Source organism: Chiloscyllium plagiosum, chromosome 10, assembly GCF_004010195.1.
Source record: "Chiloscyllium plagiosum isolate BGI_BamShark_2017 chromosome 10, ASM401019v2, whole genome shotgun sequence".
Lineage (NCBI taxonomy): Eukaryota > Metazoa > Chordata > Chondrichthyes > Orectolobiformes > Hemiscylliidae > Chiloscyllium > Chiloscyllium plagiosum.
Genome location: NC_057719.1, coordinates 60247926 through 60262743, shown reverse-complemented (window position 1 = coordinate 60262743; position 14818 = coordinate 60247926). Strand labels below are relative to the sequence as shown.

At 37.2% G+C, this 14818-nt stretch overlaps 1 protein-coding gene across 5 annotated transcripts in view; it reads left to right on the top strand.

Moving 5' to 3' along the window:
- Window positions 1-14818, top strand: part of LOC122553698 (neuronal PAS domain-containing protein 3) — a 1311564-nt gene that overhangs the window by 1109778 nt on the left and 186968 nt on the right. For all 5 annotated transcript variants that reach the window (XM_043697886.1, XM_043697885.1, XM_043697888.1 and 2 more), the window contains one exon: window positions 10162-10336. In XM_043697886.1, coding sequence (XP_043553821.1) covers window positions 10162-10336 — 175 coding nt within the window. The remainder of the gene's footprint in view (window positions 1-10161; window positions 10337-14818) is intronic.

The following is a 14818-nucleotide window of genomic DNA, read 5'->3' as shown; positions in this document are numbered from 1 at the left end:
CCTGGGGTGGGGGAGTCCAAAACTAGAGGGTGTAGGTTTAAGGTGAGAGGGGAAAGATTTAAAAGGGACCCAAGAAGCAGCTTTTTCACACACAAGGGTCGTGCGTGTATGGATTGAACTGCCAGTAGAAATGGTACCTGTGGAGGCTGGTACAATTCCAACATATGAATAGGAAGGGTTCAGGGGGATATGAGACAAATGCTGGCAAATGGGACTAGTTTTATTTCGGATATCTGGTTGGCATGGATGATGTGAACCGATGGGTCTGTTTTCCTGCTATATATCTGTATGACTGATTTTTAAAAAAATTTCAAACCCTTTTTCCGTTAATAGCAATAAAAAGTTGTATCGTGCAGTGATTAACTGGAGATATCTCTATTGTATGAAAGAGCTCATAATTCCAATAATATAACTGGAGGAAGGCTCCAGTAAGTCAACTTTTTATATTTATACATTAATTAATTCAAGATTAACATTGTTTATTGTAAAAACAACTAGTAAAGTGGATGTAAATAGGTCCAAAAGTAATTTTTTTTGGTCCAGTCTGGGTCAAGTTCAAAGTTTAAATATTTTGAATCAGTGGTCAAGGCAGTTTAATTGATTACATTGTATTGTCTGATTTAAGAAATTATTCTGTTTGCTCTGCAATGACAATACTCCAAGGTCAAAATTAAATCTCACTTTAATGTAACACATGAAAGAATATATATTCCTCTATGACCCATTTTCTGAGTCCAAGTACGTGAGGTTTTTTTCACACATCTAAAAAATAAACTATTAGCTTAACTCAAAATATCTTTAAATGTTTTAAAAATGCAGTTAAATTGAAGCTTTAATGGAAGGCATCATTATTGTTAATTCAGTGTATGTTCAAATACCACATTGTTACTATATGATCCATACTTCCTGTTATCGGGTTTATCATGATGTGTAGCATTGACTAAGTACATTGGTGAGCTGAGATCAAATGCATCAACAATCCATTTATTATGCAGCTACTGTTATAAATGAGACAGCAGCTTGAAATCTTTAAAGCAGAGGAGGGACAGGAGAATGCATCAAGTATAAATGAGCAAGAAAAGTCTGAAGGCAAAGTGTGCACATCAAAATTGCACTGCTATAATTCAGTTAAAAACTGAAGATGAAAGAAATAACATCATTAGATGTGTTAATGGCTTTAAAAATGATTTTCAGGAACAACTATATAAAGTTCAACCAGAAATTTCAGAGCCAAATCTCCATTTAAATCCACTTGATCATTGTTGTTTTGGAAACAAATCTATAGTGGGAAAATTCCACAATTTGCTTTAGAGTAGCAATAACAAAATTCAACATTAGGCTTATTAAAAGAAACATTTTTGTTGTGGAAATAGTCATCCATGTGATTCTAGAATCACATGGCTTCAGTCAATCTGATTTATATTTTTTAAAAAAAAAGACAGCCAGAAACCTGTCTATCATGTGATGAAATTTGACAGTCCGGATTATGGCATTGATGGACCAGAGCAGCTAATAGAAGAAGCTGACATTTTGAAACCCTGCTAATTAAGGGTTCCTTTCTTAATGTTAGAATTAAAATAAGTCTGTGTCTGACTTTTATGATCTGAAAATCAGGGGTTTTTATTAATATATGCCAGTCAGTCTTAATAAGCTTGGAGGGCAAAGGAAGTTATTATTGAGTGACCTTCTACAAAATAAGCATGTTGCTAAGGGCTTTAACCCTGCCCTAGTCAGATTGATGAAACTCATTTCCAATGCGAACTTTTAACCAGATATCTGAGAGTTTTGGTGCAATGACAGACAATAATCCCTACCTCTTTTCTGATTTCAAGAATTTAAATTATATAGACCTCTTTCTGCTGTCAGCAATGAATATTGCAATATGCTATCTTTTACAATGTATAGAAAATCACGACATGGGTTAAATTGATTGAACAATGAAAAGTGCATGCATCCATATGTGTGTTACAGAACTGAATTTTGAAAGGTTGCATTGCATTGTATATTTGAAAGAACACTCAACAGTCAAAGATGCTTGTCAGTTAACTTTATTCTGTTTTGATCGTTGTCTTCTGCTGTTTTGCAATCCCACTAAACTTGCATGTACTTTGATTCAAAGAAGATACTACTTGTCATTTCAGAGTTAAAAATCACACAATACCAGGTAATAGTCCAACAGGTTTAATGGGAAGCACACTTGCTTTCGGAGCGACGCTCCTTCATCAGGTGATAGATGAAGGAGCGTCGCTCCGAAAGCAAGTGTGCTTCCAATTAAACCTGTTGGACTATAACCTGGTGTTGTGTGATTTTTAACTTTGTACACCCCAGTCCAACATCGGCATCTCCAAATCATGTCATTTCAGTATTGCCTTTAGGATTTCACAATGCATTTAGAGCTTGCAATTTTAGAAATGACAAGATGCACTTACATTTTACATTTTTAAAGTTAGTTTGAGATTTTATACATATTTCCAAGAGTCCTTGGCAGTACGTAAATTAAAATTATTAAATAAAAGTCTCACGACTTCCCACTGAATATAATAAGATTTATGGAAAAAATCAAGGACTATTGTCTATTTCCATTGCTAGTACCATGAACTTCAAATAGCTCAAATAGACTGAGAACTGTATAAGATGATACAGTAGTGAATCTGAGCTTTTTTGTCCACCTTCTCAAAAAAACACTATTCGAGCTATTTTCACCTTTCAAAAACCAACAGTTATTCAGTGTATGTGACGTGGGTCTTGCCTGTCAGCTGGAGAGCCGGTGGGAACTTCGCATTTCCTCTTTTCTGGAAAGATAACTGAATTAAAATTTCAATCACTTTTACAATTTACATAAATGACTTGGTTCAAAGGACTGAAGTAATGTGTGTACATTTGCTAATGATACAAAGATTAGAAAAGTAAGTTGTGAAGAGGAATTAGAAGGCTCCAATGGAATATAGATAGGTTAAATGCTTGAACAAGGATCTAGCAATTGGAATATATTGTGTGTAAAGTTTTCATTTTGGCCAAAGAATAAAAAAGAATCATATTATTTCAGTAGTGAGAGATTGCAGAGCTCTAAGATGGAGCAGGATGTGAGTGTTCTCATGCATGAATCACAAAAGGCTAGTCTGCAGGTGCAGTAAGTAATTAGAAAGCTGATAGAAAGTTATTGTTTATTGTGAAGGGAATTGAAGATAAAAGAAGTGAGGTTATGCTTCAGTTATACAGGGCACTGGTGAGACTGAATCTGGAGTACTGTATTAGTATATCTATCTAAAGAAGGATATGCTTGCATTGAAAGTAGTTTAGGGGAGCTTTACTAATACAATGGGTTGCTTGTGTAATAAGGAGAGGTTGGAAAGGCTTTATCCACTTGAATTTACAAAATGAAGAGGCAATGTGACTGAACATGTTAGATCCTGAGAGGTCTTGACAGGTTGCTGTGAAAAGGATGTTTCTTCTTATGGAAGAATCTGGAACTAGGAGCCACTCTTGAATCAGAGGGATGCTTGTCTCTGGAATTCTCTGTAAGAATCCATTGGAATCAGAACATTTGAATATTTTTAAGAGAGAGGTGGACAAATGTTAAGATTATATTCAGATGAGGCATGATGTTATTAAATGATAAGAGCAGCTTCAAGGGGTCAAACTGCCTATTTCGGCTCCTTTTTTTATCTCTTTGTATCCAGCATTGATATGGACAGAGATGCAAGTCTCACCCCTGAGATTAGCTGGCCAATCCGAGGGCTAAATATTGCAATGTCAGCAGAAGACATGAGCCCTGGATTGCCAAAGAAGATTGGGTCACAATTGAGTGACAGGTATCATGAGGGGGGAGGATATTCAGTAGCAAGGGTAGTGGATGACTCTCAGCCAGCTCTTATCTCAATATGAAGTTCCTCTGTCCTCTAATGAATGAGTCCTGTCCCCCACTCTTCAAATCTCCCTGATTTCCACCCTCACCTGCTGGTTCAGTATCAACGGTGCCATGATAAGGCTATTGCCTACTTGAAAGACTTAATTGGCAACCAGTCAAGAAGTCTGCCCCAGAGCCCACTTGCTCTGAATTTAATCTTTAATCATGGAAAAGATAGAAAGGCATGGCCTGAACCTAATTAAACGCTCCCACCTCCGACACACTTCGGGGGAGGGTACTAAATTCCATCTAGGGTTTTGTTATCCCAATCTCATAAAGTCACAAATAAATGCAAATTAGAAAGCTCATTTGACCCATCTTATCCTTCCACCCAGTAAAACCCAAAGTGGCACTGAGCTGCCTTCTCAAGGACAACTGGGAATGGCCAGGCCAGTGATGCCCACATCCCACATGTGAATTAAAAAAAGCACGTTGAATTTTGTTGATCCATATTTAACAAGGGCCTTAATTTTGCCTTTCACAAGTTTTAAAGAGTTCCCTTGTCTCACTATCACCTCTTAATTTGTAAAAGTCTTCTGGATATGCATTTTTATCAGTTTTTTTTGTTTTTATTCAAAGGAGCATGCTCGTTTAGTTATGATGTTCCCCAAATAATCCTCTCGATTTCTTCAAATTTGAATGCCAAGTCAGGTTTTTAATACTATTTGATTTGTCTCAATTAGGACATTATTTCTGAACAGCCTGCCTTCTCCAAGAGTGTGATTCTGCTGTCCCTGTAAGTGATAAGAAGGGTAAATATTAGGGCAGTATTAGCTGCGGAGAGAAATCCCCTCCCTTCTCAACACCTCAGTAATTAAGTTCTGGAGGAGAAGGCACATGGATGACCTTGACCCATCAAGTGATCAATTAATGATGACTTAACTCCTTAACTTAACTGGCCAGCTTTATGCAGTCCTTCTCGTTTTGGAAGTATTTCCAAAGTATTGACAGTTAGCCTTATCTCCAACTTCCTTTATCTCTGTCTCTGAATAAGCTTTCGATGTTCACTTGAAAGTTTTTAGAGGAATTATTTGTTAGTGTAGCATGGCTTGTAAAGGACATTGATTCCCCAGGACAGGCGATGCCACAGAATATTACCAAGGAGCAGCACTATGCAAATGAATTTTTCTCTCTGGTATGTTCATCTTTCTCTTTATTACATGTATATATGAGTTAAGATAAAACAATTTTAAATGCCAAAGTAAACAATACCATTCACAAATTCTTTTGTTTAAATTATGACAGAAGCACTTCATACAAGACTAATCAATGTTTGTAATTCCCTAGTTTCTTGCAAGAACTGTGTTTTCAATAGTTTTGTTTTAAGTCTTGTTATGTTAAAGTAAATAGACAAATAACAACTGCAGGAGAAAAGTGTTTTTCTCAAAGCAATCACGAATATACTTGTCTTTGTTCTAAGTTCTGTCTTGTTTGTGTTGTAGGTAACAGAAACAGTGAAAACAAAAAGGATTTTGTGATCATTCAGCCAAATCTTGCCTTGATATTGTGGAAGTAATAGTTTTCTGGACTTTTAGCTAAGTAATGGCAGTTTGGTTCTGCTATTAAATGACTAAACTCTGGTGGTTTGCTGTCTCTGGAATAAAATACAATTTGTAAAACTGAGGAGATGGGGAAAAGAATTGGCTAATACATAAGGGATCAAGCTGAAAGATCCTTGATTTAGTTGTCATGTGCATACTAGTTAGGCTTTGTGGCTGAAATTGTATAGTAATTTTCAAAAAGGAAATTATAATTGTAATGCTTGCACACTGTCGTTTTACAACTATGAAATAGAACATTGTAAATTACTTCTCAGATATTCCTTGAATAGTAGGTACACAGGCATTTAAAGGATTTTTTTTAGATTGGCCAAGTAAATCAACTAATCTTCCAACAACACATTTTTGTTAATATATTTTATTTAACATTAATGCTCTTGTAATATGATTAGCATTAAAAATGTACAAATACTATTTTAAAATTCTGATGACCCAGATGGCAATGAATTTCACCAGTTATATGCAATCTATATGCAACAGGAATTCATCAAATTCTATCTCATTGCCCTCTAGGTTAAGAACTCCTCTAGTTATCTGGCAGTTCCTGTCTATTACTTTGAATTCAGAATCCTAAACGTTAGGTTTGAACAACTAATATCAACACCAGTACCTTTGTACCACGTTAGAATTGAACACAATCATAAATCATTCTAAATTCTGTAGTAATCTGGCAGACCTCCTTACTTACCTTTCATCTTCAATACCTGATTTTCACTGAGCTCAATGGAATGATAATCAGGCAGGCAATATTTCTGCCAGATTGCTATCAGGTAATGATGAAAATTTAACGCTAAGGAATATATATTCAGAACAGTTGCCACAATAGTAAATCATCAGAGACTTTGTATTTCTGTCTGTCTTTTCTCCCATTCTAATTTATGATTACTGGGCCATGGACTTATGGGCAAAATGCCAAGTGGGTTGACATTGCCTTCTGCAGTGTGGCTGAAAGCAGACACTGTCCTACTCTTACTGGCCACTATCAGTCATACAGGAATGGTTTATAGGCTGATAATCAAGCTGTCTGGTGACAATACAAACATAACTTCCAAAACATGTCCTGACATGGGACTCAAAGCTGGACCGTCTCAGGGTACTACAACTGTACTTCCTACTTTGGGTTTCAGTACTTTAGTATGCAATTCAAATTGATTTTCCATACCACTGTTAATTTCTAGAATTCACATTTGTTACTGATTAGATTTTACATGTGACCTTCTCATTGGGCTCACATGGCTCCGTATCAATTTGCAAAATTATACAACAATATAATAAATGACCAAATCAAAAAATATGTCTGATACACAAGTATGATTTTTGAGAAGATTTATAGCTCAGGAGAGGTTCAGGTTGTAGGTTTGCTTGTTGAGGTGGTAGGTTTATTCTCAGACGTTTATCACCATGCTCAGTAACATCATGGTGAAGTGCTGGTGTTCTGTCCTGTTTTCTATTTGTGTCTTGGTCTGTTGCAAGGGGTGGTATCATTTCTGGTTCTTTTTCTCAGAGGTTAGTAAATGGGGTCCAAATCGATGTGTTTATTTATGGAATTCATGTTTGAATGTCAGGCCTCTAGGAATTCCGTGCATGTCTTTGTTTAGCCTATCCTGGGATGAATGTGTTGTCCCAGTCAATGTGGTATCCTTCTTCATTTGTGTGTAAAGATGATAGTGATAGTTGGTCATGTCTTTGGATGGCTAGTTGGTGCTAATGTATCTTGGTGGCTAGTTTCCTGCCTGTCTGTATGATGTAGTGTTTGTTGTAGTCCTTGCAGGGTTTTTTGTATATGGCATTTGTTTTGCTGGCTGTTGGTACAGGGCCCTTAAGGTTCATTAGTAGCTGTTTCAGCATGTTGGTAGGTTTGTGGGCTACCATGGTGCCAGGGGGTTGGAGTAGTCTGGTTGTCATCTCCGAGATGTCTTTGATGTACAGTAGTGTGGCCAGAGTCTCTGGGCGTGTTGTGACTTCTTGTTTGGGTTTGTTGTTTAAATTCTGTACCAACAGCCAGGAAAATGAATGTCATATTCAAAATACCCTACAAGGACTGTACAAACAGTCAAAACAAGCAAAAGAGAAACAATTCCAAAGCAAGGTGCTGATTAAGAATGATTTTACTTCTAAATAGGTGACAAATTTAGTGATTGAGCAGTGGAACCGACATTTTCTGAGGAAAGAAAAATCACATAATCTCAGTTAGAAAATGGTGCATGGTGAAGAATAAAGTACCAGTAAACTGAGTGTGTGGAACTAACAAACAGAAATGGGTGCTGCAGTCAATAATTTGAATATTCATTGTTTTAATTTTTGTAACTGGGAAAATAGTCGAGTTTTCTGCAGGACAAATATGGTCATAAATATACACCTCACAATAGCTAAAATAGAGTCTTGTACATAGACTTCAAACATATTGCAGAACTAATTTCAACATTGAAATTAAATCAAATAGTTATCTCTTCAGAGTTGATTATTTTGGCCAACAAATAAAACTTCATCCAAGTGGTTTGTAGCTGATCCGTCAGAACAAGACATCCAGTTGTGACAAAATAAAATAAATCTTTTCTCTGATGTTCAGAATTCCATTTGGTAGTTGTCTGTTTTTAATAATCTGAACTTCAACTTTCTTTCTTTGATAATCTCCAGTTACAAAACTCTAAAATTTTGTCAAAATTTAAACATAAATGTGCAATACTGCATATGTATTTCTGTAAATGTCAAACCGGTCACTTTTAAACAATGGAATAAAGATAAATTATTAGCAAAAAGCTAATCTTGTAATTAAATTTAAATTGAAAGTGCTTGGTATTTATTTAGCATAGTTTTAGCATGTTTGAAAATGGCTTCAGAAAGAATTAATTGAGCGTCTTGTTGTACTGAATGCAGTTTGCTCATGATATAACAATGGAAAAGTATTGTATGGCGAAAGTGAGTGAAGGAAAACAGTTCCTGCTCAGATCCTCAATGCCTTCATCCAGTACCATGGCACACCACAATAACAAATATAAAGTTGGTTATTATTAATCAATTTATCACATTACCATAAGTTTGCACCAGTAAGATTAATAATTTTTATCAGTACTTCAGTATTGGTTGTAATGTCCTTACTGTTTCCTCCCAGCACCCCCATTGCTCAACTAACAATTGGGATCAAGTCAAACCTGTGCAAAATGGACACATTGAGGCAGTATTTGAGGGATGAGGGATCTGACAGAATAATGAAGCAGACATAAGCACTTTTCAGAAAAGTGTGTTGTTATCAAACAAAGCTAAATAAATTTAATTAAATTACTATTTTTCAATTATTCTCACCCACTATATTTGGCACGAAATAGCTTTTAAGATAAAATGTTTTGCTAACCTCAATTCATGCTTATTCTGCTAGGCAATTGTTAATTTAAGGCTAGTGAACATTTGATCCTGAATGTATTATAACCCTCAGTCTTTATAATAAACATCTCTCATCATCTCATATGCACACTTAGTCTAATTATAAATGCTTATAGTTTCTGGAAAAATGTTTTGTAACTCATAACATCTTTAGAATACGTCTACTGTTATGATGAAGATTAACAGAAAAGAAATATTGGAGTGGATTTTCTGAGGAGTGGCAAATCTTCAGCTCTTCTTTTGTATGAAAGAATGGAGCTCCACATTTCTGACAGGAGATTCATTCAGGGCTACCTCAGAAAGATGGGGCCATACTTTTTTTAATAACACAAAACTATCAAAGGGAGACAAATAGCTATCTCTTTACACAAAGGTTAGCTACCATATTCTGAACTTGAAAAGTACAGATTGCCATTTTGTCAGTTGCTCTCAAATCATCAGTGCAGAAGGTAAGTGTTATGTTTGGATGTTGCGAGGGTAGTGTGCCAGATAAACAGGATGCCATGTAGGTAGAATTCTAGCTGGGAAGAATTAAAGATGGAAAGGACGTAGTATCCCATGGATAGGATGCCAAATGAATAGTGGGTAAGAGACCAGGTTAGTAGAATACTGGCTAGGTACCTACCAAATGGATCAGTGGCCAGCTGGGGAAAGGGTAATATGCCAGGGAAAGGACGACAGATGAATTTGGGTCAGGCAATCAGATGGGTAGGAGGTACACTGTCAGGTAAGTAGTAGGGAGCCACATGCGCAGGATGGCAGGGTGCAAGGGGGCAAGGTAAAACGGTGCACTGTTCAGAGTACCTCGGGGTGCATGGGAGAAATTGGATCTGATGGAGGACAGGTGGAGAGGATGGGTCGGGCCTGGTGGTCGATGGGGGTGAGGGGCGTTAGTGTTAAGTCAGGTTCTGCAGAATGAGGGAGCAGTGTCAAGTTGAAAATAACTTACCTGGTTATCTAATGCAAGTAATGCTCTTAAATGAGGATTCTCAACATCAATTTGCACTGAGAACAAATTGTGAGGAATATCTGCAGGGGCTAATAATAACCAAGGAGAACATGTTCATTAATCCAAACTTGTAAATTTTATTTCTGGATTCTTTTTAGTTTAATAAAATGATTAAAAGTGCATTTTAACTTGAAGTGTTTCCATGCAATTACAGAGGTTCTGGATTAGTGTTCAGTAAGCAAAACGTATTCTGTCTCAGTTTCACCAACTCTAAAGTAGCAACTAACAGCCGTTATTTTCTTAAGTATTGTGGATTTGATTGAAAAGTGAATGCTGATGTTAGACTTTAACTTCTGCCCCCTCAGGTGGAACTGACAGGCAGCAGTGTGTTTGATTATGTCCACCCTGGAGACCATGTGGAGATGGCAGAGCAGCTGGGCATGAAACTTCCCCCAGGGCGAGGCATTCTCTCACAGGGTACCGCAGAGGATGGAGCCAGCTCAGCATCTTCGTCCTCACAGTCTGAGACCCCTGAGCCAGGTGGGAATTTCAATGAGAAAAGGACAGGATTGAGGGCTAGACCTTTGTGAAATGATTGAGCTCTATTTACTGATATGAAGACCAGAGGGAAGCATAAACCTAGATATAGTTAAGATTCCATATAATATTACTGCTCAATGTTCAGAACTGATTGAGCAAACCTGACTTAATTGAACTGAAAAAATGACGGAAATAAATTTACCAAAATTATAAAATATTTTATTAGTAAGAATATAAGAAATTCCGATATTATTTTGAGTGTGTCCTAGTTTTAAAAAAGCTGTTTGCAATTTGTGACATTCATGTTCAGCACAGCACTTTTTAAAATATAATTTTTAAATTATTGGTAATTCCTGTTTTTTTTTTCTGTTTTGTACAATATTTATGTTTTCTGCAGTACATCAGATAGGAATACAACTTCAAATTAACAAAAGCAATGCATGCAACAATTTTACACAGACTTGCCCCCCCCCCCCCCCCCCCCCCCCCCCCCTACTCTGCTCCTTGCTGTTTAATTATATGAATCAGGGGGGAATGAAGTGAAGCAACATTACTCATTGGGATTCTTTCCAGACTGCTTGCAGACTTTGCATTCAGGATGTTCCCATTTTGATGGTGTTGTACTGATGATAATTTAAGTATTAGGGGAAAATCCATTTATAAATTAAACAAAATGATTTGATATCCATCAGTCCCTTAGTTCATCAAGCTGTTCAAACAGCGGGAAGATTGGCTGGTCTGCTGAGGTCTACTGAGAGCTCTGATAATTAGATCTGCTAAGGATTTATTCTTTACTGATTGGGGCTTTAAATTAATTGAAGTTCCACATTTGTGGCTTTATCCTTTTTGTACTTTTTTTTAAAGTAGATATTTGATATTCTTATAAGTCAGAGTGGATGAGCGAAAGCAGGAGCAGTTTAAAAAGTGAATTTTCTCTGGAGAAGGAGGTGGAGAATTTAATGAGAGGTCTGATTAAGAGTCTAAGATCTGTTTGCTTACTTGGGAAATCATTATTGTACTAAGAAGGCATGGAAAATTTAATATAGCATTCATTTTCTTGTACTGCATGGCTAATACAAATCCACTCAGGGATGTCTATCTCTAACTTAAAATGCACTGTACGGTGGATAGAATTTATTCGGTATTCCTTACCTGTACGTTGTCAAGGATGTGTGTGTGATATGTACTGCGCTTTTCTTCCACAAATTATACAGATTAAATGATTTTTTTTGTTAAGATATCTTTCTGATTATATCCATTAAAATCTTCCTTTCTGGATATATTTGAACAATTAAAGTTTTTCTTGAGAAACTCACTTTTACAATAGGTAACAGAACAATATAAATTTGTTTCCCAGCTGCTCAAACAGACTAAACTTCTCTGACTATTTGCATGAAAGAATTAAACTCTTTTAATACATTATTGCCATTATATTAATGTAATACTAAATTGACACTGGCCACTGTGATAAACGTGGCAAATGCTGAACCTGCTCAGTTTTAAAGCTTCTATTTAAATTGCTTTCACTCAAGAATAATTTAATTGTAATGTAATTCTTTATCTTTATATTTTTTCAATATTCATAAGGTGACCAAAACGTAACAGTAAATCTTCATGTGTACGGAACTGCGGAATTGAAGATAGGCTGATGTACTGAAGGACTGCACAAATATCTGCATCAGCATTCAGACTATCAGTCAATCTTCGGTTCCAAGGTAGAGTACACAAACATTGGCTGTTGCCTGAACAGCCATTACTTGAGCAAGCACAAAGCATAAATGAAGTCAATTAAACAGTGCCCATTTGTTATGAACTATTTTGTTATTTAATTCTGTTCCCGGTCATATTAAAATTTCCCTGCATTGCCTGAAATTGCAGTGTGAGAATTTCTGGACCTATTGTTATTGTCAACAGAAGGCAAAGGAGGAATTCTAAAATCTAGCCAAAGTGTCATGCAGTTGTTTATTCATGAGTGGTTTCACTTAATTTATTGTTTTTGTAGGTATCAAGTGAACACCACACACCAGAATCAATAATCATGGCCATTTTTAGATTAACAAGTTTTTACAAAAACCATGGAATGCAATTTTGCAATATGAAAGTATCTCAAATTATCTTTGTAACTGCATTTGACATATCCTTTCATTATTTATTAAACTAATGATATTCTTAACAAATAAACATTCCTCTCATAACATAAATAATTATTTGAATATATAACCAGAAATGAAAATATCAATATGCAACAGGTCATATTTTAGGATAGTTATGCTTTCAGCAGCCGAAGTATTGTTTTTGGTCATGAATAAACAGTAGCCTTGTGTTGTCAATGTAACCTTTGCATTTTTGTTCAATGACATTGTCTTATATCTAAGTGGTTCTCATTTAATTATATATAGAGCAAACAATAGAAGCCATTTCTTTGTCCAATAATTGCTTAGATAAACTTTAATTCGGCTTTTTCTGATCTTCAGAAAACCCTTAGATATAATTTAAAATGCAGGATAACACTTGCATGTAATCTTAAATGATTGTGTTACTTATTTTAAGATATTATTCTCAAATGTATTAAATGAGTCTTAAAATAACTATAAATTAAATAGTAACTGATTCAAGAATTGGGCAGTCGTTGGAATAATACCTGTTGTGCAACCGTAGCATAGGTAAGTGCTAATGATATTTGCACAAAGCTGTATACTCGTGTGCTCTTGATATGACTAGTTACCATTTGATCAGTGTTTAATTGTCATGGCAGAGGTTGAATCTCCATACTTGTGATGTTTGTCCTTCTTGTCTACCATAATTTTGAAGTCCACTACACTTAGAAATTTCTGAACACTAACAGGGCTGGTACCAAGCTAAGATGAGTTACTCTAAAAAGAAAGGAGGAAAGATCAACAAACAAGTCAGTGTATTTTATTCTTGAATTCCTCCCATTTGGAAATTTTCAGAGCAGTCATGACAGAAGCCTTGAAAGCTTTTCCCCATTAATGGACTTGTGTGTGGGGTGTAGATAGGAGGACCTAATGAATGTTAGATTGCTGCATTAATTTATCGTGCCATATTCAAGCAAAAAGGCAGCATGTCGGACTCATTTATTTCATTTAAGTTTGGTTAAAGTTGTCCACATTATACACTTGCTATGTTAGTGTCCTTAATGATATATTTTCCTGCATTAGAAGACTTTGCACCAGGACTGTGTATTTGAAGTTGGTGCTAGATTATTATATCTGTATCTGAAACCCATGAAGCTGATTTATTCCTGCCTGCAACACAGGGAATTCTTAAAAACTGATAATTGTTTTTAAAAAAAACATTTTTTTTCACTGGAGCAAAACTAGGGCAGGGGATATTTGTCCTGTGCCTCCAAGGAAGTCTGTATGGCAAAATTATTCCACCCAAAGACTCCAGCCGCCTCCTCTTTAACATGGACAAGCAGTCGCTCCTGCCCCACCGAACTCATCTCCACCTACCTTGACACTGTCCTATGCCCCTTAGTCCAGGAACTCCCCACATACGTTTGAGACACCACCCACGCCCTCCACCTCCTCCAAGACTTCTGTTTTACCAGCCCCCAACGCCTCATTTTCACCATGGATATCCAATCACTCTACACCTCCATCCGCCATGACCAGGACCTCCAAGCCCTCCGTTTTTTCCTCTCCTGACGTCCCCAACAGTACCCTTCCACCGACACTCTCATTCTTCTGGCCGAACTGGTCCTCATCCTTAACAATTTCCTCCTTCGACTCCTCCCACTTCCTCCAGACCAAAGGGGTAGCCATGGGAACCTCTATGGGCCCCAGCTATGCCTGTCTCTTTGTTGGCTATGTGGAACAGTCCATCTTCCGTAGTTACACTGACACCATTCCCCACCTCTTCCTCCGCTATATTGATGACTGCATTGGCGCCACTCGTGCTCCCGCGAGGAGGTTGAGCAATTCATCAACTTCACCAACACATTCCACCCTGACCTTAAATTCACCTGGACCATCTGTGACACCTCCCTCCCCTCCCTGGACCTCTCCATCTCCATTAATGACAACCGACTTGACACTGACATTTTTTACAAACCCACCGACTCCCACAGCTACCTGGATTACACCTCTTCCCACCCTACCTCCTGCAAAAATGCCATCCCATATTCCCAATTCCTCCGCCTCCATCTTATCTGCTCCCAGGAGGACCAGTTCGACTACAGAACACACCAAATGGCCTCCTTCTTTAGAGACCGCAATTTCCCTTCCCACATGGTTAAAGATGCCCTCCAATGCATCTTATCCACATCCGGTCCCTCCGCCCTCAAACCCCACCCCTCTAACTGTAACAAGGACAGAACCCCCCTAGTGCTCACCTTCCACCCTACCAACCTTCGCATAAACCACATCATCCGACGATATTTCTGCCACCTCCAAATGGACCCCAAACCTCCAGGGATTTTTTTCCCTCCCCACCCCTTTCCGCCTTCCGCAAAGACCGTTC